Source organism: Cydia strobilella, chromosome Z (assembly GCF_947568885.1).
Source record: "Cydia strobilella chromosome Z, ilCydStro3.1, whole genome shotgun sequence".
Classification (NCBI taxonomy): domain Eukaryota; kingdom Metazoa; phylum Arthropoda; class Insecta; order Lepidoptera; family Tortricidae; genus Cydia; species Cydia strobilella.
The window spans coordinates 9,645,658-9,670,742 of record NC_086068.1 but is presented as its reverse complement, the minus strand read 5'-3'; the positions used below and the strand labels follow the sequence as shown (position 1 = coordinate 9,670,742).

At 36.0% G+C, this 25,085-nt stretch overlaps 1 protein-coding gene across 1 annotated transcript; it reads right to left on the bottom strand.

Moving 5' to 3' along the window:
• Window positions 1-242: 242 nt before the first annotated feature.
• Window positions 243-19,285, bottom strand: LOC134754120 (sodium-dependent nutrient amino acid transporter 1-like). The gene is made up of 10 exons (XM_063690198.1): window positions 19,107-19,285; window positions 16,913-17,106; window positions 15,775-15,889; window positions 11,054-11,188; window positions 9,663-9,992; window positions 7,689-7,808; window positions 5,436-5,639; window positions 4,025-4,171; window positions 3,666-3,794; window positions 243-2,301 (listed from the first exon to the last, which is right to left on the bottom strand). Exons 1-10 carry the CDS (start codon window positions 19,254-19,256, stop codon window positions 2,134-2,136), a joined length of 1,692 nt encoding a protein of 563 aa, XP_063546268.1. The 5' UTR covers window positions 19,257-19,285; the 3' UTR covers window positions 243-2,133.
• Between the last annotated feature and the right edge of the window lie 5,800 nt (window positions 19,286-25,085).

Sequence of the window (25,085 nt, the reverse complement as noted above, 5' to 3'; positions counted from 1 at the left end):
TCGATGTCAACATAACAATATTACTTATTTAATTTTCTTATACCAAATCTAAGTGGTCTAACATGGTCAATGGGTCCCGTTTTTCCCGTGAATCAATTTCATAAATAAGTACGAGTAGGTACATATTTGAAACAACAGCATGAAAGCAATTCATTAAGTCAAGAAGAAAGACAGGGGCATTCGCATTTCAAATTCAGCGCTCAATGCGCCTCGTGATAAAATGATGGAACGACATAATAATTATAAATATATATTATTACAAAACATCATGCTTACAACACACATACAGGCAACCATTGTGTGACACTAAATTACAGTTTTAGGGTGCGTTCATAGTACCCAGCATACAATAAATACTCTAGTTGAGACGATGCTTATATCACTAACCAAGTTCTAGTGTTTAATTAACTTGTACTGGCTGTTATCAGCTACTCCACCATGTTAGGATAAGTAGTTCATTTTGGGCCTTTGAAGAAGAAATAGATATTAATACGTGCAATAATATGTTAAAGAGCGGCTACCAGACATATATAAGCCATACGTTTGGCATTATCTGTGTTTGTTGTGTATCTAGTATAGTACATATTAGTTGTATATTGCCTAATGTTTACATTTATTTGCTTTTAACCCTTAATAACCAGGCTTGACGAGACATGTCTCCCACTCCCATGACATGACATGAGGTGTATCTAGGTCTGTAATTAGTTTATATTGCTCCAGTTTGTAAAACAAACTAAATAGGCAAAAATAAATTTACCACTGAATTGGGCTCCATAATCCCAAAGTCCTCTCAACGGAACGTCTTTTCTACAGCAGGAAGGTACGTGAAGCAATTGAAATCAGAAAACATCGAAATTTCAGTCAAAATGAGGGACAGGGGATTTTGTCTTTGTGGAATCCAGTAATTAGCAAATGTAAGGGGGAAAAACATCCCGCCACATACCATTGGATGTCGTGAGTGTTGTGTGTAGGCAAAGTGACAACCCTACCGTACAAGTTAATAATCAAGATCAAGTGCGGGTAGTTCGCAAAACCCGCGCGGCAAGAAGATGTTGATACAATTCCTCGCCAGTCTGCCTGTAACCACGAACGTAACGTCACGTTCGAAACGTCAGGTCATAAATAAACGTAAGTTTGTACGTGATTAAGTCCCGTATTAGTTTTAAATTATGAGTGAAAATCGTGTCAGTTTAAATCAGTATAAAATAAATTTGGTATGAAAAACTTAAATTCGCTGTATTTTTGTAACTATGGTATCTGAAGCTACATAAACTAATTACAGACATAGATATATGCCGTATCCTATTTAAGTACAAAGTTTCAGAGCAATCTAGCTAGTCGTTTTAAAATGAGAGCGGAACTACGTTTGTATGGAGAACCGAGCTTGCCGGGGACCCTTAAGGGATGAATTTGTTTTGCAATAAATTTCTAGTTGTGATAAGCGAAACATTATGTAGGAGATATACGCTTAGTTAGCCAGACGTGCCATGGGTTTGTCGTATTACACATTATTCAAATGGTTTACAGGAACATATCTGACTTTTGTTAATATCATTAAGTATAAGACTGCAAATCTTTAGTTCTTATTAAGTTCGTTATTTTAGCATTAGAAAAAAGGTAAACAATCTTGACGTGTATTTTTATTGAAACATTTGAAAAACGCTTTTTAATAATTATTTTATATTACGTAAGAAAGCAAAAGAATGTACAAGATCGTATATGATTTATAATTGTAGTAACATATTTGCTGTGACTTATTTTTCAAAAAATATTTGTAATAAAAATACACAACAAGATCGCTTACCTTCTTTCTAATGCTAAATAAGCGGCTCTGGCATATTTACAATATTAGTGGTGGTAATTGCTATAACTTTTCCAAATGTTAGGTATCTACGTCAAACGGTCATTGAGAAAAACGCATTTAACTGATTTGCAAGACCGAAGCACAGATTATAACCGAAGTGATCCCAGTGTTCCGTGAACAAAGTTTTGTATCGAACACTAAAAAACGGACTATAAAACATGCTTATTCTTCGCGACCTGGGTGGGTTCAATTAATCTGCAATTAATGTCTGAGGTCGAATTCAAATAACAGCAACAGATTGGTTACAGCATGATATGTTCTAGTTATGATTAAGCCTGCTTTTCCTTTGTGTCAGGTTTCGTTTCCATAAGAGTAATAACACTTTCTGTTCTTGATGTTGCGGACTCATACATTTGCGTAAGTGTGCTTTGCGAGTCGATGCTTGAAGGTCCTTCTCCCGTATTCATAAGCGGCAAATGATTACAATCAATTTCTTCCTAAAATAATACATTTATAAAATAACTCATTAAAATATCTAGTTAAGGACCTAACTTTATGCGAGGGCAAACTTAAACTTCCACTCAGATTTGAAATGATTGTTCAAGAAAGTACAAATTCTTTCAAAGCTCGCAAGCAATTATTAGACGAAGCCGTCACGGCGCAATTATTTATTTAAACTTTACTACACAATAAAAGAAAACACAAATGGGGGACTAATAAGGTATTTTCTGAAAGGAGGAACAGAGACTCAAAGCCACTCTCCAGCTTCATTTGTTAAATCACCCCTTGACTTTTTTATAAATTCTTGAATACAGGTAGATCTCGTTAACACATTTTTTTAAACCAGTAGAACAATAAAACGCGAGAACACTGCGAGAATGTCGATGGCTAGAAAAAAAAGAGTTCGTCTAACTCGCGCACCGAGGGTTTCGTACAAACTTTCAAATCTCATGTATCAACTATAAACACAAACACTTTTGACCAGAAGTATACTAAGCAAATCTCATAGAAATTTAAAGTAAAATAAACCCTCGCAAAGGTGGCAAAATTGCAAATTCAATTCGGAATTTTTTTGATAATTAAAAAAAAGTTTTCAAGATAGAGGCGTGCTTATATTTTTCCTGTAATAGTTATGGTAATGTTAAGGTTTTCCCGAGGGGCTACAGTATGGGGTTCTTCAAAAAAGGAGTGTACAGGTTTTTAAAGGGTCGGCAACGCGCATGTAATATCTCTGGTGTTGCAGGCGTCTATAGGCTACGGTGACTGCTTACCATCAGGCGGGCCGTATGCTTATTTGCCACCGTCGTGGTATAAAAAAAAGTAATAATTTCATGATTTTTCAATGGTAAACTTCGGAAATAAGGCGGGTGGTATTTTTTTACACTTATATTTTACACAGATAAATTTTTTTTAATAAGAAAAAAAAACAATTGTTTTGAAATGTATAATTTGAGCTCTATCAAACAATACCCCACTTAACCCAGTAACTAGACTGAAATGTTGCCTCCTCTTTATATGGGGCATTTTTCATTTTTAATAAAAAAATAACAATTTCAATGTCTGGGTTAGTGTTCATGCATTCCAAATTTCAAATCGATTGCTTAAGTAGTTTTTGAGATATTTATACTTAGCGTTATGACAGACAGACGGACGGACGGACAGACAGTTGCACCATAAGAATTCCTTTTGCACCTCTTTGGTACGGAGCCCTAAAAATCGAGAATTTACAGCCTCAAGTTTTGTATTTAAATTATACCTACTATCCTGCGCCTGCGACTTCGTTCGACAAGTTTGATCCTTCGTTACCTAATCCATTTTAGTAACAAGAAAGTGTGATACCAGTCTGCAAATACATACTTACATCTATGGAAATACAGTCGTGGAAACATTGTCTTTCGTCTATAGACACGTCATACCGCCGCCGACGTTTACGATCACGCTTATCAAACGGCCCGTACTTCTTATTATTTCGAAAGGCACCCATTAAATTCTGTGAAAATTATAACAATAGCGTATCTACGACATAAGTAGTTATTATAATGTTTAACTATTTTTAAAATAATTTAGAAAATGACATTCATTGACTGGGGCGGTACGTAGTTTGCCGGGACCGCTAGTGTGTTAATTAAAGACTAAAAGATAGTTGTACGCAGCCCTACCTCATCGGTTAGCAAGATTATAAATAATATAAGGTAGGGTCAAGAGAAAAGAAATCCTCACATTTTTCATGGCGTAACGCACAATTATCCTGATCTGAAACCCAAACGTGATCACAGCTGATACCAGGCACCACATCAAAGCACATCTTTTTTCGACCTCAGATTCCTCCCACTGTGCTACATCGTACATTGCGTTACCAAACGCTATCTGCAAAATAATTGATTTAGGTATATATATATATATATATATATATATATGTATACATGTGTAGTGCTCCCGGGCACAATTACGTCATTTACAGGTGGGTTCAGACGGTTCATTCGAATGAATATTCACTTGAGTGAATGTTTCATTTTTCTTTCACTGCACGTTCACACAACTCCTAGAAAGATTATTCACTTTTTTCTTTTCTTTCACTATGGCATCGAATGAAGTTGTGCGTCTTGGATTAGGTAAGTTCAAACGAAATAAACACAAAACACAACACTAAATTAAAATATTTTCATAAGAAAGTAATTTATAGGTAATTTGTTCTTAGAGTAGGTAAGTTTAATTTGTGATCATGTAAATAAAGATATTAACAAGCAAGAAGCAGAGGAAGCGTCGACGATGGTAGGTGCCACCATGGATCTCAAGAAGACATTTATTTGGAGCCTCAGAATCCTCTAATACGTCGTTGAGGGAACTAGCCGATGAAGATTCTGAACTTCTACTTCCAGTTGCTCCGTTGATAACGAAAGAAACCTTTTAATGAGAGCCAGTATACCTAGCCAAATAAAACTTCAAATTGTTCTGCGATACCTTTCTACTTGCTACTGTGGTTCCGGAGGCATTGATAATTTTTAGTGCTCCAAAAATAATAGAGTAGTATTCTATTTTTTTGCGATTTTTACGTTATGTTCGTTTAGGTACTTACTACTACCCACAGGATTGAAGAAAAATGGGCAAAATTATTCACATTGGTAATTCGTAGTGCGAGTAAAAGATGCGAATGAAAATATTCAACACTGTTGGACTGTTTCACAAATGAATTCATTTTTCACTTTAGGTTCATTTTGTGTTTAGACGTGTCACTTCGAGTGAAAAATCCATAATGAAAGACGATAATGATCCGTCTGATTTAACCTTAAAGCATTTTGGAAATAAGTGGTTTGCTGAAATTTAGGACAAATAAAGACAATGGGATTATGAAATTTAGGTGCACCAAAACCAAAGCCGATTGCGATGCTGATATAATTAGAGACGGGTACAATTACAGGCCGCGTAGCCAACACACCAATCGCTTATGCTCCGAAGCGATCGAAACGCAACTGTCGCTGTCGCACTAATAGGGACGAGTGATAGAGAGACACAAAGCGTTTCGTTGTCGTATCGCAAGCGATTGTCACCTTGGCTAGGCCGGCTGATCCACAATGGGCACGTTACGTTACGCCTATATATTTAAAAACAATTTAACACATAGATAACTCACCCATAAAATCGCTGGAAGAACAGACCAACATACAGTCCAGAACTTTGTCGGACTAAATCCGAGCCAAAAGTTAATATCTGTTGAGAATTTTCGAACTCCATATATCCACATGATAATAGCCATTTTTAAACCTCCCAAATACAATATGGTTATGTTCAATCCATAAATTAATCCGGTTCGTATTTCATCAACATACTGATCAACCTACAAAATAAAACAAATAATATCGTAACCTTACATGTAAACCAGTCATATATGCAGGACGGGCCCCGCAACGGCGCCGGCAAAACCATGGGATTTGACAGTTTGATTAACATAAAACTTTTAACAAGTTGGCGATTATCAATTATGATGAATCAATTGTTTACTTTTTTAGGGTTCCGTACCTCAAAAGGAAAAAACGGAACCCTTATAAGATCACTCGTGCGTCTGTCTGTCCGTCTGTCACAGCCTATTTTCTCCGAAACTACTGGACCAATTAAGTTGAAATTTGGTATACATATATGTAAGTTTGTGACCCAAAGACGGACATGTAACGTAAGCAAATGAATTTTAAACATCGGGGCCACTTTTGGGGGGTAAATGAGAAAATTAAAAAATAAAGTTTTTATAACTATATCGTGTTCGAGAGAATCTCAAATATATATTTTTATAATTTTAGGATAAATAGTTTAGAAGTTATTCAAGAAAATAGGCAAAAAATGACCATTCCCCCCTCTTTATCTCCGAAACTACTGTCTAAAATTTTGAAAAAAATACACAAGTAGTTCTTAACCTATAGATTACAGGAAAACCTATTAGAAATGTGCAGTCAAGCGTGAGTCGGGCTTAATTACTTAGTTTTTTAAAGACATTTCACTCACGTGTCACATAAAAAATACATTGTTTAAATTGTGTAATGTACGTAACCCTTGGAACGCGAGTCCGACTATCACTTGGCCGGTTTTTGTATGTAAAGTCCATTTTGTATTAGAAAGACTGAACTAACGTTTAATGTGTTGACTGTTTTTTTACATCTCATTAATAGTGTCAAATCGGCATTACGATAGTAGTTTATGCAACTGATACATAATGAGAGGCCTTAAAACACAAGTGTGGTTTTATGAAACGAGTGTCAGCGAGTTTCATAATAGAATCACACGAGTGTTTTAAGGCCTAATTATGTACAGTTAAATACACTACTTTATCTACACACATATCATAAGTACTCTAAGATGGGTTCAGAAGCCGTAGAGAATTGACCTGCATTGCTACTAGTGCTACCTGTAAAATATCTAAAGACTATAGATATTAAAATAATGCAATAAAAAATAGCGGCTTTTTGAAGTAGGTGGAATGTCTTGGGTGGCAATTTTAAGGTCTTTAAGGATTGATGCAGCTGTGTAGGTATTACGCCTGTAGTGGATAAGACTATAGGTACTATTATAACTTTTTGGAGATGCCATATACGGGTTATTTCATCTTTTAGTTCTATGTATTTGGTAAGTTTTTCAGCTATGGTGCTCTGTAAATTGCGTGTGTTAGGAACGGCTATGTCTATAAGGTATCCTGTTTTACAAGTTTTATCAATTAGTGTGTTGTCAGGTCGGTTGTGATGGGTGGTTCGGTCAGTTAGGATGGTTCGATCAAAATATAATTTGGCTTTTCAGGTTTATATTTATAATACGGCTTTATTATTATTATTATTTATTTATTAATTAAAATGTTTAAAGATGAGAGTCCCCTAAAATGTACATCAATAATCTGGACAAAAGGACCAATTCTGCCAAAGGAAATCTTTGGTTCACAAAAACGTATTTTATCGGTACAATGGCCACTATAGCCATTGTGCCAGAGCGAGTATCAAAATGACCTAGCTAATAAATGAATTATTAATTATTGAAGTAAATACAATAACGTTTCTACACATTTCATTATGAACTCAAATATAAATACATATATTCTAGCAGTGATTCTTAAAGGTACCTACCCGTACCCTCAGAGTTTCACCAGCAATCGCAAAGGGCGCGAATCCCTATAACCCCTATAAGCGACAAATACCTATAACCCAATTTTTTCAAACACTGGTGTTTTTTTATTCATCATATGATTCGCAGTTATCTGGAAAATCGATTTGGGGTACGCGGGGTATACAATTTGAGGAACCCTACGCAAATAGATAACTGATAAATGGTCAATATTTAAAACTCGACTAATAAAACGTAGATGAAGCTTAGAATACAATTAAATGAAATGAATGTAATCACAACTTACCAATAAAATTGGAACAGACAAGAGAAACCCAAAAAGGCAAATTAGTCCCTGTATGTAAATAAACTTTGTTGAAGGAAATTCACTATGTAGTAATCTGGTTACCGTTAACGAGTACAACACCTGAAATAAAAAGTTGAGTAGTAAATATTAAAATTGGTAAAAATTTAGCAAAAGGTCCCACTTTGTCGATTTAGTTGAGCTACGGATAGTTAAAACTGGTAAAATTTTAACGAAAATCGAATTTGGACAAAAACTGATACAATATACTCTAAACTCTGTCTAGGGTCCCACCTCCCACTTTATCGATACCTAAAAAAACCGCGGTATCATATTTTAACTATTTTTAGCCATTCTATTATCATACCAAAGCAATTCTAGTCTGTCTATAATAGGCCAAATTAGATTTTAAATAAGCGTCTTGTGGATTTAGTTCCCAGCAAGCTGGACATCATTTTAATACCTTCATTTGGTGCTAAATGCGTGTAATCAGAGTTTTCGGAATCCCAGGAGGTAGTCTTAGTAGAATAGCCTTTGAAAAGCATTTGTTTATTGAAACTGTGTGGGGCTGGTCAGTGCGCCCTTCGCATTCACAGTTGCAGTAGAATTCACAGTTGTCGCCCAATGTGAAACTTGTGATTACCGAACCCCTATTATATACCCCTTAGTTACACTGACGATATCTTAGAACTGTACCTAAATATAAAGTATAGCGTGTGACAGAGACGGGATGCCTAAGCGTGCGTTAGTACGAGATAGCACGCCTAGTGGGCATCTTCCCAATAGAGCTAATCTAAGTAGACCCCGGCTCGCGTATTAACAGACTAAGCCGCGGGTCAATTTATAGTAGTCGCGTGCGCGGCCATGTTTGAGTATCGCGCGGAAGGCAACAGCGCTGCGCGCGAGTTCAGTTTGGTAGCCGGTACCTTTGTGTATAGACGTGTGCGCGTATCCGACCCTACGACCGATCACGAGTATCATAACATTGAATTGTAATAGTTTTTTAGTAATTTTAAAGTATAGTGGACTGTGTTGTATCATAAACCGTGTTCTTTAAGTTTAATAAACTGTTTTAACTTCAGTGCCGGTTATTATTATACACCCGCTATAAAAGTTTACCTTACTTACCAAAGATTTATAACATGCGTAAATACAGAATAATGTATAACGCACCAAACACGACCATTAGACGTAAGTTCTTATTTGTAACTGAGGTGGCGCTGTTTGTAGAAGGTCTTTACAATAAATGTCTTTTCTTTCTTTCTTTCTTTCATTATACTAATGAGACACTAATTTTCGTAAATCCACAAAGTGGGACCCTCCAAGGAAAGTACCTAAGTTTAATAAAGAAAATCACTAAACTTTATCATTATAAAAAATTACTTAATATTTGGTATTTTCATAATTTTAATACGCGATAAGTATGCCTGTTAAGGGCCTTCCCACGGTTTTCATCGATTTTTGACAAGATTTGAGCCGTTAATCCTATATTTGCACTACACATAGAATTATAAGGGTAAACTACTATAGGTTGGTCAATATTTTACCTGCAGTCTGGTTAGCCGGATTTTGAAAGAAATAAATACTCATTTTTTATGATTTTTTTATACACTTCCTAAAAAACCCTTTTTTCGATACTCGAATGCTGTAAAGGGTCTTGCATGTATGAAATCTTCATATTTAGGTACGTCTTTGACGTCTCTTAAAACTGGTTTTAAACTCTTTAATTTTAAACTAATTAACACAAAAGTTATGGCCTGAAAACCAGTTTTTTGGCCTAAAATTGTTCAACTTTGATGCTAAATCTCTCGAAGACAGTTGACTTTGAATTAAATACTATATTGCTTAAAGCCGTTGTTGTTAATATGAAAGTGGGACATTTACTTTTATGATTTATTAATTTTACAAAAAATACTACAAGGGTAATGCCGATAGAACTAAACATAAGTTTTTAAGAAAATTTAATAACACACTTACTAGACAAGGAAGTAACGACAGAAGCACGTGCAAGTATATGGATATATTGATTACTTTCTGGCCAAATAAGAACTCCGTCGCTAACGGCAATAAAACAAAAAATATGTAATGCCAATTTCCAACTTCGTCACTGTGAATATTTACGCAGTCGCTTAATTGAATTAAAAGTATATTTACAGACATAGATCTTAGTGACGAAAGAAGAATATACAATACTGTAAATATAATAACAGCGTTGTCAGTCATTGTAAAAGGCGATGTACTACCAAAATCATGGACGCCGATCATGCCTACACCATAAACCAGTGCGACCACGGATACTGTTGCACCCTGAAAATATTTGACATAATTGAGTCCAAGCCACGTGTTGCACGGATGATCTAAGAAATTAAATAAATATTAGAAAAATAAATACCACGAGCAGCACGCGACGCGACTATTGTAAATTGCAGGTACAATCGGGGACATTCCCGGTGAACCACTTTAGATTTTTTTTACCTCGATCCTTACGAGCGAGCTAAACTCCGCCTCCCATATAGATAACCGATCACGATGCATTTAGGATTATTTATGTTAATAATGAAAAGGGTAAAAATAGGTGAGACAAACAATAGGTAGTAAGGACAGTTTATTAGTTGTTGTTGTTTAGGCTAAGCTTCACCTCCCCATAAAGATAACCAATGAGGACGCATTTTGGATTCCTTATCTTAGTTTGCAAATGCCGGCCGTCACAAAAACAATGAACGGCAAGAAACTTTACCTGAGCTAACCTTTTTTTTAAACACATTTTTAAGTGCCATGCTACTGGTCATCACTCTTATGATATCGCCTGACCGTTTAAACGAGTTATGCCCTTAAGGTGGTTCACCGGGAATGTCCCCGATTGTACAATTAAGAGCAAGGAAAGCGAATAGCTGTAATAGTGTGAATGTAAATTTCAAACCAAAAAAAATTTGTCTTATACGATATATGTGATTGGAAATTTTCATCCATGCCACCGTGACCGAGTGGCCGAGCGGTTCAGGCATCTGTTGAGGACGCTGGTTCGATTCCAGCTTTGGACACTGGAGGCCTTGGTAATTTTTTTCTTTGTATACGACATTTATTTCGGTTTGTAATTTAAATAGTAGTATGTCTACTTGAAATAACACAAATTACAATATTTATATAAAATTAAATAATTTCACGGTTTAGACTCACTTGTTTAATTATTTAATGTTAGTATGTCTCACAACAGCTTAAATTCGATTATTTTTCATAGAAAGTAATTTAATTTGTTCTTAATGTAAATTTCTACGCAAAGCGACCCGTTTTCATTGCTCCTACTTGAATGTAATTTTATTATAACATAAAGACTATGTTTATGAATTTAAGAGTGATGATGAACTCACAATTGAATTGTTTGCATTCATATTGATATCCATCAATTTAAAAAAAGCTTCCTCTGCTCGTCCGGTAGAAATTGCTAGATACGCATAGGTTAAAATACTGCATACGTGTTTCAGCACAACTAAATATTTGTAAAACTGAAATGATATAATTATTCATGCACGAGTTAAGTACATTGCAAATGCCAGCTCACAAGAAGGCATGTCCCTAGGATGTTATGTTAATGTAATGTACTCAATGGAATCACGAGTGAATATCAAATCATTATAACAGTATTTTTGACAAGTCAACGTACCTACCTTAATTCAAAGAAATTTATCATATTATTGTAATGATTCAGGAACAATTTCAGTTTGTGGAATGTATGAAGTTCAATGGAATGGAAAATAAAATGGGAGGCGACACGAGCACACAGTGTAATTTAATCGGTGATCAGGAATTTTAATTGAAATATTAGGTTTCACCCTATCAATGTTAACAAAACTTCCGTGAAACAGATATATTAAATGTATTAAAACGGTGTCACTCACGTATCAACATATGTCACTCCGTACAGGTTAGTTTCATCAGGAGCTCGCGTTGGCGGACCGGCACAGACTGCGGGCTGCAGCTCTCCGCGACCGATGACTCGGCGAGAAACTACCCTCGTTTGTGGCATAATTGTCAAATGACGGGTTGCACACAACACTCACTACATCATTCGGTAAAGGTTCGCCTACACTGACCACTGACCTAACCCACCTAAAACAGTTTTCCAGCTAGGAGGCACCGAGTCCGGGAGGCTATTGAAATTAGTCATCATATTACAATAAAATTAAACTAAAAAAAAGTAAAACCGACTTCAAAAAAAATATTATCTCGTTTTATATGCGCTAGCAAACTGATACGTTTGAAGTCGGTGCCCTGGTATAGTTTGATAATAACTATTTAGCTTGGCACCGACTTCAAAAGTATCAGTTTGCTAGGGCATATAAAACGAGATAATATTTTATTTTTTCCCGTTTGAAGTCGGTTTTTCTTTTTTTATACGCCTGCATACTTCTTATACTGGATTATGGTGTGGTACAACTACTTTAAGAGCAACTTATTAAAAATTGCACGCCAGTATCGAATGGCTCTCGAGACCGCCGGGCATTTTCCCAAGGCGTCTAGAAACCGCAATACTCTGGGATATGCTAGACTGGGATCCATGGCACCTTCGTGCACAAGACCTAAACGAGGATATGCTTCGCCGACTTCGCGAAATGCATATCGAGGATCTTGACACCCCTGGTGACAACTACATCGGACACGGACAGTACAACCCCCTTATAACTAACACTAGACTAGGTGAAATAAGTTATGTACCAAAAAATGACAGGAGCCGGCTGCTCAGCAAGCGAACAGCCGCTCCACGTCCCCATAGATTGTAATTAGCTTTAAGTAGGATAAGGCAACATTCAACAACATCTTAAATTTATATAAATTTACTTTGTACATACACTAACAAGCATACAGCACACACTACTTGACACTTATACAGATCTCTCAGACAAACATAAGTAGATCGTAAGTAGCTGACACACCCACACAGGCCGAATGTGTGTTACATTCTGTCCACCGCCCTGTTGGACAGAATGTAACACGAACTAGGGAAATAAACATCCTTCTATTCTATTCTATTCTAAAGTATGGACACGAAAAAAATCTGGTCATGCATGATAGGTAAATCTTTTAAATAAATGAAGATTTTCAAGCAGCACTTTTTTTTTAATGATTTGTGGATATCAGACTATATAATAAAAATACGATCATAATATAACGTTAAGTTGATTGTGAGTTTTAGCATTATATATTCTATGGTACCTTTATTTTGTTGAAAAGCGTTTTCTGATAATCTTCACTCGCTTCCTGCTACAATTGTATTTATATTTTCACGAGTTGCTTTACGCTCAATAGAATATCATCTTACCAAAAAAATACTTGGATTAACACTTTTCTACTGGAGGTAGTCAGGAAGACTATCTATTCCATGCACTGAAAGTTGTTTTTATATGGGAGGCATTTTTCTGTAAAACAGGCAAATACACGATAATTAAAACACCGCCGAACTATCTCAATCTGAGTGAAGTCGACTAGAAAAATGTTAGTTATTGTAAAATGACGATGTAATAGGGTATAATTTGAAATATCAAGTTAAAAAAAATACAGGAAAACTTGGTAAATACTGTCTGAAAATATAATGCTGAAACTCACAAATAACTTAACGTTATATTATGATTGTATTTCATTATGTAGTTTGATATATACAAATCATTAAAAATAAGTGCTGCTTGAAAATCGTCATTCATTTAAAAGATTTACTATATCATGCACGACCAGATTTTTTCGTGTCCATACTTTATTACTTATTTTTTTTTAATTTAATTTAATTTTTCCATTTATAGTGTTTTTTCATCTGTCTGGCCAAACTGTCTCTAAACATTTTTGCACTTCGGGTAAGTTTCAAGGTCTGGATCTAAGCTATCAAGATTTGAGGACCTCATGGAACCAACCCATCATTCTAGAAAAAAGCTCCGTTTTAGGGACATGGTGTTGTATAACTTTTTAGTGTGGAATTTAATAAGCTTTCTTTTCGCCATACACAGTATTCACATTAAACCCAGATATTCCGAGAAAAAAAGAAAAACCAAAAAAGACTTATACTTTTCAAGATGGCGTTTGATCCCCGTGGTCCCCGAAGCTCCAATTTTATGACACGCAAACAGGGATCCCTGAAATTGTAGGTGTCAAATTTAATTACTGTCACTATAGTTTAAACCCCATTTAAGACCTAAAATCTGTTTTGGTAGTCACATTTTTAAGTTTTACACATTTTTCCTCCATTTATTTTAGTAAATTTGTATTGAATAGCGCTCGTGTACCAATTATGGATCTACTGATGTCTATTTTATTGAAATCCACTCAATAGTTTAGGCGCTAGAAGTAAAAATATGATTTACTATTCGGCGTCCTCTCAAGGCGGCTGTATTAATTTTTCTTTAATACAGCCGCTTAAAACAGCTGTAAACAGGTTGTGAAAGGCAAGTGGAATCTACCGATATGTCATTTAAAAAAATCCATCCAGTATCCTGAGCTACAGGGTGTACTGATTTTCAGTATTTAAACCCATAACCCTACTTTCTGTTTAAGTCGCAGTCGAGTAAAATGTTGATATTGGAGTAGAACGTGTACAAATGTATAGACAAAAGTGGAATTCATATTCCTCGAAGTTTCATATTAAGAGAATATCCTGAAATGGTATAAGCGCTAAATCTTGATTCAGCTATAATTTTCTATAACAAGATGTATTTTTTCCGCAAAGTTATCTAGGACTTTTTTGTGTAGAATTTAATTAGCTTTAATGTTGCCTTACACCATATTTTCATAGAAAACGTATATTTAGAGTAAAACGCAAATTTCTCCAGGATGGTACATATTTTCCAAGATGGCTGCGATTCCTCGAGGTCCCTAAATGTCAAATAGTGTGGACATGAAAAATAGACCTTTAATTAACATACATACCAAATTTCATATCCTTGGAAGGATTTCGAGGTGAGACTTAATCCAATTGTGCTATTCATGTAATAATAAAATGTCGTCACCCTGGCGGGTGCTGCCTCTGCGTGCGTCCTATGACACGGGCAAGGGCATCATCCGCTCGGTGTACCCCTTACATTTCACTAAAGTGTCAAAAGGGCCTCAACGTGTTGGCTTAGGCTCCGCGCCCGCCTCCCAAAGGTCCGGAACACCATTGTTCCGTGATGGGAAAGACATACAAACGTAATGTAATTATGAAACAATTGACAAACACAGATGACATTTATTCTAACAAAACAATTCATCTTTATGCTGGTCGTAATTTGCGGTTTTTACGCATCATAGACGGTTTATGATATTGTGTGTTATATTATCGTGGTTTGAACTTCACTCGTCACTGCAGCGTATATTACATTTATACTCGTATGGTATGGAGAGCTATATACTTATATAGTCCCGGGAAATAGTAAGTTACAATATGGTGAAGGAGGCAGTTGCAGCGTTCTGAGGTGGAGGTCACTATAAATATTCAAGATTCAAGTTCCTGGGTGGTTGTATTGTTAAGGGGATTAATGTATTTAATTTTAATATCACATTACCTAACGTTTCTGTTGAGGGGATTAAGTGAGAAATGATGTCTAACGTTATTCATTGTCAAGTCAAAATTATACCTAGCCTAGCCATAAATTCTGTCCCTCCGTTAACTAAACAGAATAATTATAAAACACACGTTATTCAATTTAATTTTACATATCAAATAGAGAAACTATTTACGAATAAAAAATGTCCAATGATTCTACGATATTGTCATCCCCTGGGTTAATACATGCTTTTATAATGAAGGACTGTCTAGTAGGAACTATAACATAGTTACAGTACCTAAACAGTTTGCTGTACTACATAGAGTTAAACCGAGAAAAGTCTGCAGAGATTTTGACAGCACACGCAGTGTAAGTGTTATTTTAAACGTCAAACTTCTATGAAATTATGACGTATAAATAACACTGGCACTGCGTGCTGTGCTGTCAAAATCTCTGCAGACTTTTCTTGGTCTAACTCTAAATACATTGTATCTATGTGCAAACTGTTAAATTGACATTTATGGTGGCATTTCTACGCTCTATCACTACAAAGTATGTACATAGTTAACTTCGACTTACCCTACCTTCAATATCACGCTGTCAGGTACTGTCGTGAGGCAAAAATTAAGTACCCACATTACAGCAACGACAAAAAATCTCCACGTCCATGCACCTCTGATGTTACTTTTCATGTATTCCCTGTCAAATCATAAGTTCTACATTAAATGGCTACCTACTAAGTTTTTGAGGTAATAAAGTAACTTACTTTGATGGATGTTATACACAGAAACTGTATCCGGGTTAGTTTTTCAAACGTTTTCTGTGTTACACATTGATTTAATTTAGACGTGATTGAGTTATATTTCGGATTTCTAATTATTCTCTTAGGTACTCTTCCTGCTAAAGCCAGGGTCCATAACTGGTTACCAATAAAGGGGTATTGGATAGGGTATTTCATAGAATTGTTTTTACGTTACTTGGAAGAAACGGCCATCACCATGATTTTCTGCATTTTTGGTATGATCAATCCTCCTGTGGATCTCAACATGATCGACCAAAAAATATGGAATTCGAAATGGCAACTGAATATAATAATTTAAATCGCAGATTGATAATAAGGGGCCATTCGGATCCGCAGATATCGATTTCCATCATGATCGGACCTAAAAATGCAGATTTTCAGGATGGTGGCTGTTTTGTTACAATTTTGAACTCAGACACAGAGTCGTCTCTCAGACTCACAGTTATATCGATTTTCAACAAAGACCACATGCAGATTTTTTACTAATTTGACTTCAGATTCGTAATAAGGAGCCTCTCAGATCTTCACACTTATAAATTTGTATAATTTCGACTATATACTCGTAATAAAATCCCTGGCTATCGATTTTCAACGTGACTGGACTAGAAATGAGCTAGACTACATGTTCTAGAATAAATAAACAACAGCAAACCTCAAACAAACCCTGTTCGTTTCGAGTGAGACGCCTGCCTGCGCGAAAGTGCATGACTGGTAAAGTGTAACACTATTAACTAGTAAGTCGTAAATATTATGGATTATGGGTACGAAAAACACATTATAAGTGTTTTCATATTGACAGGCTAACACAATATAGGGTAACCAATATCATCTGGGTAACCCTATCGAAAAAAAAAAACGAATTAAGGGGTTTTCCGGTCCCTGTGGCTGCTAAGTATGTAATCAGCTTAGCAAAGACTCACGTGTAATATATGTGTACAGATGTCACGTTTAATGTAAGGAGTTCTCTGGGGCGTGGCTTTTCACAATATTGCAGGATGTTTCTAGAGCCCATGCAGTGAGAGCTATTGACGAAGTGAGTGCAGACCGACCATATTGGCGTGCTCGCGAAACTGCTGCTCAAATATCGCGCACCATCACCTGCGTATCTTAAGGACTATTTTTATATCATTTATTTTCATATATTAAAAATTGGGTCAGATATTAATTTTGATTAAGCAGCGGTTTAAAATGCAAAAATGACTGCAAGGAGGACAAAATCGTCAATTATAAGTAAGGTCAACCGGGATAAATGCGTCTTTTAAAGATTTCTTCTAAACGGAACATTTTAGATCGCAACCCTCCCGTTCGAAGTGTGGTCACTGAACTTTTAATGCAGACGGCTATAATAGATAAATATAATGTTGCGTTTCGACGATATCATCAAAAGACGCAACACGAGAGATGCATTCAGCCCGGCTGACCTTACCTACTTTGTAGAGGTAATTTACTCAATAAGAAACGAGTATTTAAAACTTGGGCTCGCGTTTTACACTACCTACTTATAGTACCTGCACTAGAAAATTGTGCACGTGACAACTGATGACACTCATCATCCCTATTATAGCCAGCATGCAATGAATGTAGTATAGTGCTTTACGCACACTAGCGCTACCTCCCCTTGACGCAACCCCCCCTTTTGGCATGAAATATGTCCGGGTTGACGGTTTATTTTATACTAGCTTTTGCCCGCGACTTCGTCTGCGTGGACTTAGTAACAGCAGCTAAAGTAAGTATAAAATAAATAAATAAAAAAGCCTTTTATTTCCAAATTACAATTATTTTACATTAGAAGTTTTAGCGTATTGGTTAGTAAGTTTCTTATAGTTAGTAGTTAGTGTTAGGTTTATGTATTCTATTTACTATCTATTTATTTAATTTGGACCCCTCTTTGGGTGTAGGCCTCCTCCAAATTTCTCCATTTCTGCCTGTCTTCCGCTTTGTTTAGCCAGTCTTTCCCTGCAGTTTCTTTTATGTCGTCCAGCCATCGTTTATATGGCTTTCCTACTTTCCTTTAGGAAGGAAAAGTAAGTATAGCGCCTGGAAAAATTCTCATAGCAATCATTCAATTTGAGCATATTATGCACACAAATTAGCAGGCACTTCATTAATTATGTCAATTCCACCCCGCTTTTTACTTTCTTAAGGGATGATTTTAGGGATAAAAACTATCCTATGTCCTTCTCAGGGACTCAACCTATCTCTATGCCAAATTTCATCTAAATCGATTCAGCGGTTTAAGCGTGAAGAGGGAACACACGGACAGAAAGACAGACAGACAGACTTTCGCATTTATAATATTAGTATGGATTTTTGAGAAAAGTATTAGTTAGGAAAAGAGTGCCAAGGTAAGAAATAATGCTTAATAAATTTTAAACAAAAAAGGTTATATGCAACTTTTTGGTAAGACTCACCACATGTATTAACTTGTTAAAGTTCAATATAACATAGTACGTGATAGTACTGACATAAATCGTATGGGGAGAACCAGCTTGTTCAACAGTAATTTTGTCGAAGTTCGTCTAGCTATAACTTGAATATGGTGCATCATGTCAAAAAAAATATATATAACCTTTTTTATTAAGAATAATATAAGGATTATTTCTTTCATTTACACTTTTTCCTATATTGTATACTTACCCAAAATATTAAAAAAACTGTCAACCGGGACATATTTCATGCTAAAAGGGGGGTTGCGTCAGGGGAGGGGAGGGGATTAAATCATCAGTGAGTTGAAGAGTGAGTGAGTTCAGTCAGATATAGTTCATTTTCATCACTCACTCGTGAACGACACATGTCTACACGGGACATCCTGCTCCCGCTGCCGGTGGTGCAGTGCGCCGCATGAAATGGACTCAATCAATAAACGAGAACGTCATGCGAGCGTACTAGGGGGCTTCAGAGGGGTGGAACCCAGCTGTCCGGGCGATATACTGTCGCGCCACTCCTGTGCTAGCCCGGCCGATCGTGAAAGAAAATTAGTAAATTAAGAAGATCTGAGTCCTTCTAAATTTACAAACTTTATTCTAAACTAAATTGATGTAAATCTACTTAAATATACAATAATCATGCAAGCATTTAACCTACATGATTTTAAAAACATTTAACATAGCTTACCAGTAAACAAAATAAGGTATATTGCAAAATTAAGGACACTGTTATGCCTTTTAACACTGGACATAAGTTTTGATCCCAGTCTAAACGTTGCGTGTACTGTTTTATAAACAGCTCCACCCACATATATGTCATGCCAAGTACTAGTGCCATGGCTGTAAAATAGAATATCGTCACTGAAAAAAAAAACCAAAAATTATAATCATGAAGCATTGTAACAAGCCTTTAACTTTTAACTGCAACATGAATAACTTATTATATATTTTGCGACTTTATGTATAGCAGCACAATCGGAATAGGACAAACTTGGAAATTTCTTGGACAGTTGTGAAATTTAGTACATAATGATGATGATGATCCTTCCGGCCGATTTCGACCATGGCGACCACTTCGACTCCTAGTAACTAAGAGCTAACTGTTACTGTCAGCACGGCGCTCGTGGGCCCGAATATGGCTGACGTAGCCGATCTTCGAGGCGAACCCCCGTACACATTGAGAGCACATGAGGACACCAGCCATATAGTGGTAGTGAATGGAAGCAGGCTGTACACCATATAAAATGAGATTTTTCCAGGAAGGCACACATTTTCCAAGATAGCTGCGATTCCACGAGGTCCCCAAATGTCAAATGGCGTGGACATGAAAAAGGGTTTTTTTATTTTTATTTATTTGGGATCACCAACAGACAATACATCATGAAAAAATAATTTGTAACTTACATAACATTGAGGTTAGATGCTTGTCCAAATATAGGTAACCACAGCTTATACCAGTATCTTAGGACATACAATATAGGTACAGTAGGACATTTAGACTTAAGCTATTAATAAATAAAAATTTACAATTATTTAACAATTATTAAAATATTAAGAGAATAAGAGCAATTTGCACTTTGCGATAGAAAAGTGATGAACCAACATATTATTTAATTAACATTAACATGTTTTAAGAAGAGAGACAATATTATGAGGAATATTTTTAATTAACATATGTACCCAATTTCTTAACTGTCCAAGAGATTTCGAAGTTTGTCACAATCCGATTAGTCTATAGGTAGGTAATTGAATTTAAATTGTCGTGAGACACACTAACATTAAATTAATTTCACGTTTTAATTTAACTCGTGTTGTTAGGGTTCCGTAGACCGTAAACAAGTGGTAAAAACTGGACCCTATTACTAAGACTCCGCTGTCTGTCTGTTTGTCTGTCACCAGGCTGTATCTCATAACCCGTGATAGCTAGACAGTTGAAATTTTCACAGATGATGTATTTCTGTTACTGCTATAACAACAAATACTAAAAAAGTATGGAACCCTCGGTGGGCGAGTCCGACTCGCACTTGGCCGGTTTTTTGTCCCTCGCGTGACAAGTTTCGGAGATTTCATTTTCAAGCACTAACCGTGAGCACCTGTCACGTTGCCCGCGCGCGTGACTAAAACACATGATATTTTTAATTGCTATAGATAATTAGTGTAAATAATTGATTATATTATATTACACCTGGACTATGGACTAGAACATTAAACATGTAAAAAAACGACGGATGGGAGGAATATGTAAAAGTTAAGTACAACAGATTTCGTATGCTTCTCCATTTGAAATGGTAAGTCCTGTCTAATGCCTGAAACAAAGTACATTATAAATTATCTTTATTTAGTGTTATTTAAGAATTAAGCTATGTTTATCTACGCACATATCGTTAGTGCTCTAAAATACGTTCAGAAACCGTAGGAAATGAACAGCATTATTACAACCAATTTTACTATGAGAACTTTCTTATCGGTGGTAGTAGGTAAAATGTGTACTTTAATGTTATTACATTATATTTAGATTTTTTTAATACAGGTGCTCAAAAAGTGCTACTTTTCGTGGCTGTTTAGCGTGCGGAAAGTTGGTTATCGCGAACTAGTGCTTTTTACTTTTCCAATTTTTTTAAATTTTTACTTGTTTCAATTCATGACTACTTATTGATGAGTGTTAATATTAGTTTCCTTTAAACGTCGTAATCAACATAAAAACCTACTGTTAATGTAAGAATACGAAAAATATGCATATTTCATATTTAATTACTTACCTCTTCATCATTATAAGTTTTATAACACGTTTATTTTTTAATGTCGAAAAAAAAACCGTTCTTAATAAGTTGTCTAAATGGAACGGAACGCCTGTCAAAGAAGAGGAGTATTTTCTTACTGCAAGAATGTTTTAAGTTTCCAAAGGCAACATTCGATATTGTTTTTTGAAATATACGATACACAAATAATCATAAATAACGATATTTAGGTAATAATAGTACAATGTTTTAATATTTACAATTGTTTCTGTCTTATAGAACATGCATTTGAAAAAAAAACTGATTGAAGTGGGTTCAATAATAATAACAAAATCTATTCTAGTCGAATAAAAGCTAGAAAAACACTTCTTCATAATGTCAATGTCAATGATGTCACAGAATTAATAATATAAAAGTTTCGAATTCCATTCCTTACTTGTTGCTTTTCTTATTTTTTCGCAACTGTATTAAAAAACGTCGTTCGATACACGTGCGGAAATGTCATTCTTCAATCGTCCCGAGTCTTGTCACTCGCCTACGGCTCGTGGCAAGATATCTCGGTACTCGTTAAGTAATGACATACTTTCCACACTAGCATCGAAATTACTATTGTAAGGTTATGAGTTTAAATTTGGAATAGCTGTCGGAACTCAAGTGGGTCTCTATTCTAGTATCCATAGATATTAAAACAGTTATCGATACGAAACGTCAATTCAGTATGTTTTTTTAATATAAACCGCACGACATTTGATCTCGAGTGACATGAGAATAGGGAGTATAGGGACTTCATTCGCGTATCTATTAACCTCTTCGACGCCGTGCCTAACACAAAAGCTGTCACTTACGCCACGCCACCGAAGTGTCAAAATTGAAATTGAACTTTATGCACATGCACGTAGGTTTATGTTGTTCTGTGGTCTTTGACCGATTAATCTGTCTTTGGCGTTGGACCTGCGGTGCCGATATATCCGTCATTGGCGTCCAAAAGGTTAAAAAAAAAACATTCTTGACGGAGGATTGAATTGCCGCCATTAAATTTACATTTTATTTGAAAATATGAGTAGTTTTTTTCTGAATTTGTTCATATGTATTTTTATTGCACTATTTTACTATGTATAGTCTATGGATATTTTACAGGTAGCACTAGTAGCAATGCAGGTCAATTCCCTACGGCTTCTTAACCCATCTTAGAGTACTTATGATATGTAGTGTATGCAACTGTACATAATTAGGCCTTAAAACACTCGTGTGATTCTATTATGAAACTCGCTAATGCTCGTTTCATAATTATTATTATTACGAGCCTATCGTGTCCCACTGCTGGGCAAAGGCCTCCCCCTCTTCTTCCACTCCTCCCGGTTTTGAGCTACATCTGGCCAGTCGCTCAAAAAGGAGTCCAAGTTATCCCGCCATCGCCGACGAGGTCTGCCGGATCCCCGGTTTGACTCATGGGGCACCCACTCTGTGGTTATTTTGGCCCACATGTCATTCGGCATGCGGCAGACATGACCAGCCCAGTCCCACTTTAACTTGTCCGCTTTCCGAGCTACATCTATTATTTGGGTTTTAGAGCGCAGCGTGGTGTTCCGGATGCGATCCCCGAGTTTCACGCCTAATATGCTGCGCTCCATACCTCTCTGACAAACCCCGAGTTTGGACTTCTGAGCTTCCGTCAAAGACCAAGTCTGAGCACCGTAGGTGAGGACTGGAAGTATGCACATGTCCATGAGCCTACGTTTGAGTGATAGAGGTAGGTCTCCCTTCATGAGGTGTTTCATGGACCAATAGCTCTTCCAGGCGTTCTCGGTCCGTCTGTCGACCTCTTTTTCTTGTCGCGCCTGGAAAGAGACTATTTGGCCCAAATAAAGGTATTCATGGACATATGCAATGTGTTCTCCGTTTATCTCAATCCTACGTTTTGTGCTGTTAGTCATGACTTTGGTCTTTGACATATTCATCTTCAGTCCAACCTCGAGGCTTGCGTAGCTAAGGTCTCTAGCATATGATGTAGCTCGGATGCCGTTGAGGAAAAAAGGACAATGTCATCGACGAAGCGAAGGTTGGTTAACCTTCTCTCCGACAACCAACCCCTTGTCTCCCCAACGCGGCGCAAGCTTCTGGAAGACATGTTCTAATGTGCTGGTGAAAAGTTTCGGCGATAGCGGATCTCCTTGTTTTACTCCCCTTTGCACTTCGAAGGACGGGCCAGAATATTGTAATTTTATGGCGGCTGTTCATAAAACCACACTTATATTTTAAGGCCTTTCATTATGTATCAGTTGCATAAACTACTATTTTGTAAGGGTTAATGTATATAGAGTGTGCGGAAAGAGAAGAGTCATAGAATGTATTGGTTGGATCCCATACATTTCACGACTTCTCTTTCCGCACTGTTTTTTTCTATGAGATTTGGCTTAATATTCAAAAAATATATTCTTAATTTATTTTGGATCCACTATAGCGATGATGGGAGGTAGTAGTTCCTGATCACTTGATCAGCATATCATCTTTATTTGATAACAATTCATTTCAATTCGAAAGGCCACTAGTTTACCAGCCTACTGAGTAAATAAATTTGTATCTGAAGATATTTGCGATATTTATGTTTATTAGGGAATAGTAAAGTTAGGTACATAATTTAACTTACTTCATCGCTGAAGACCTTGCTCCTAGACCGACAACTACTTGATTTGCGCATTTTACAATGTTTTAAATTATTAAATCATTACAAAAAATATTTTTAGCTTTATGATTTATTTTTGATCTGATAATGACTTTAAAATGACTGACGTTTGAATGAATTTCTCATAGGATCTGTCCGATCTGTCCATCACTTGTAACGTCACAAATAAATAAAAAATTGAACATGTTTATTAATTTTAATATACATAATTATTTGCATAGTGTATGAAGCTTAAGGGCCACTTGCACCATCCCACTAACCCGGGGTGAATGAAGGCGTTAAACCGTTAACCCAGTATCAAATTGTACCAGTGGGATGGTGCAAGTGGCCCTTAGTCATAGTCTATGACAATTTAACTAGCTTAAAGAGACATTGGGGGGGACACTAGGAATATAGTTAACGTCAGTAAAGATGGAGGATGACGGGGGCAATTTGAAGAAAGACAGAGAAATTGCGTAAAGGAGACTTCCGAATACTTCCGATTATGGAAACTACGTAACCGGATGTCACTATAAAATTGATACAATTTTAAGGCATGAATACAACATTGAGAAGGTTGCAAACAAGTTTCATATACCTAGTTTGTAAAGACCTTTCTTTATTTATAATGTTGTTACCTGGCAACTGTTGTTTATTGTCAGACACAAATAAATGTCGTAAACAGAAATAAGCTTATTTTTTCTCTTAATATTAATTTCATTTAATTTTAAAGTGTAACCGAATAAAATTTTAATAGTGCTCAAGCCAATGCCGGGAGGTTTAGATATTCTCGAAGTTAAAAACCAAATCTGATAGTTGGATTTATCCGAGTTTGAAGTTAAGCGACTATTTCTATTTTTATATATAGTCAGACTTTATGAAAGCAGTAGAACATGGAATAATTTTGTTATGACCCGCGAGAAGACAGTCAGACTAGAGAGATTTACACCTACATACATTTTGGATTAAAATTGCCACAAATTGAAATAAGTTTAATAAAACTTACACAATAATTTTATATTAACTTACTTAAATATAAAAAGGGTAAAAGAAACAGTTATATCAATTGCATAGTTTTTACTAATGACATATTAATATTATTATAATATAACTAAGACAATAACAGGTTACTTATACCTATATCCCCACGCACGCCTATCAAACGGCCGGGATTTATAGGCCCTAGAAATCCCAAATAGGTTACTTAAATTGGCTAAATATGTATATTCACGTTTGTAATAAATGTCCACTTAAATGTCATAGTACT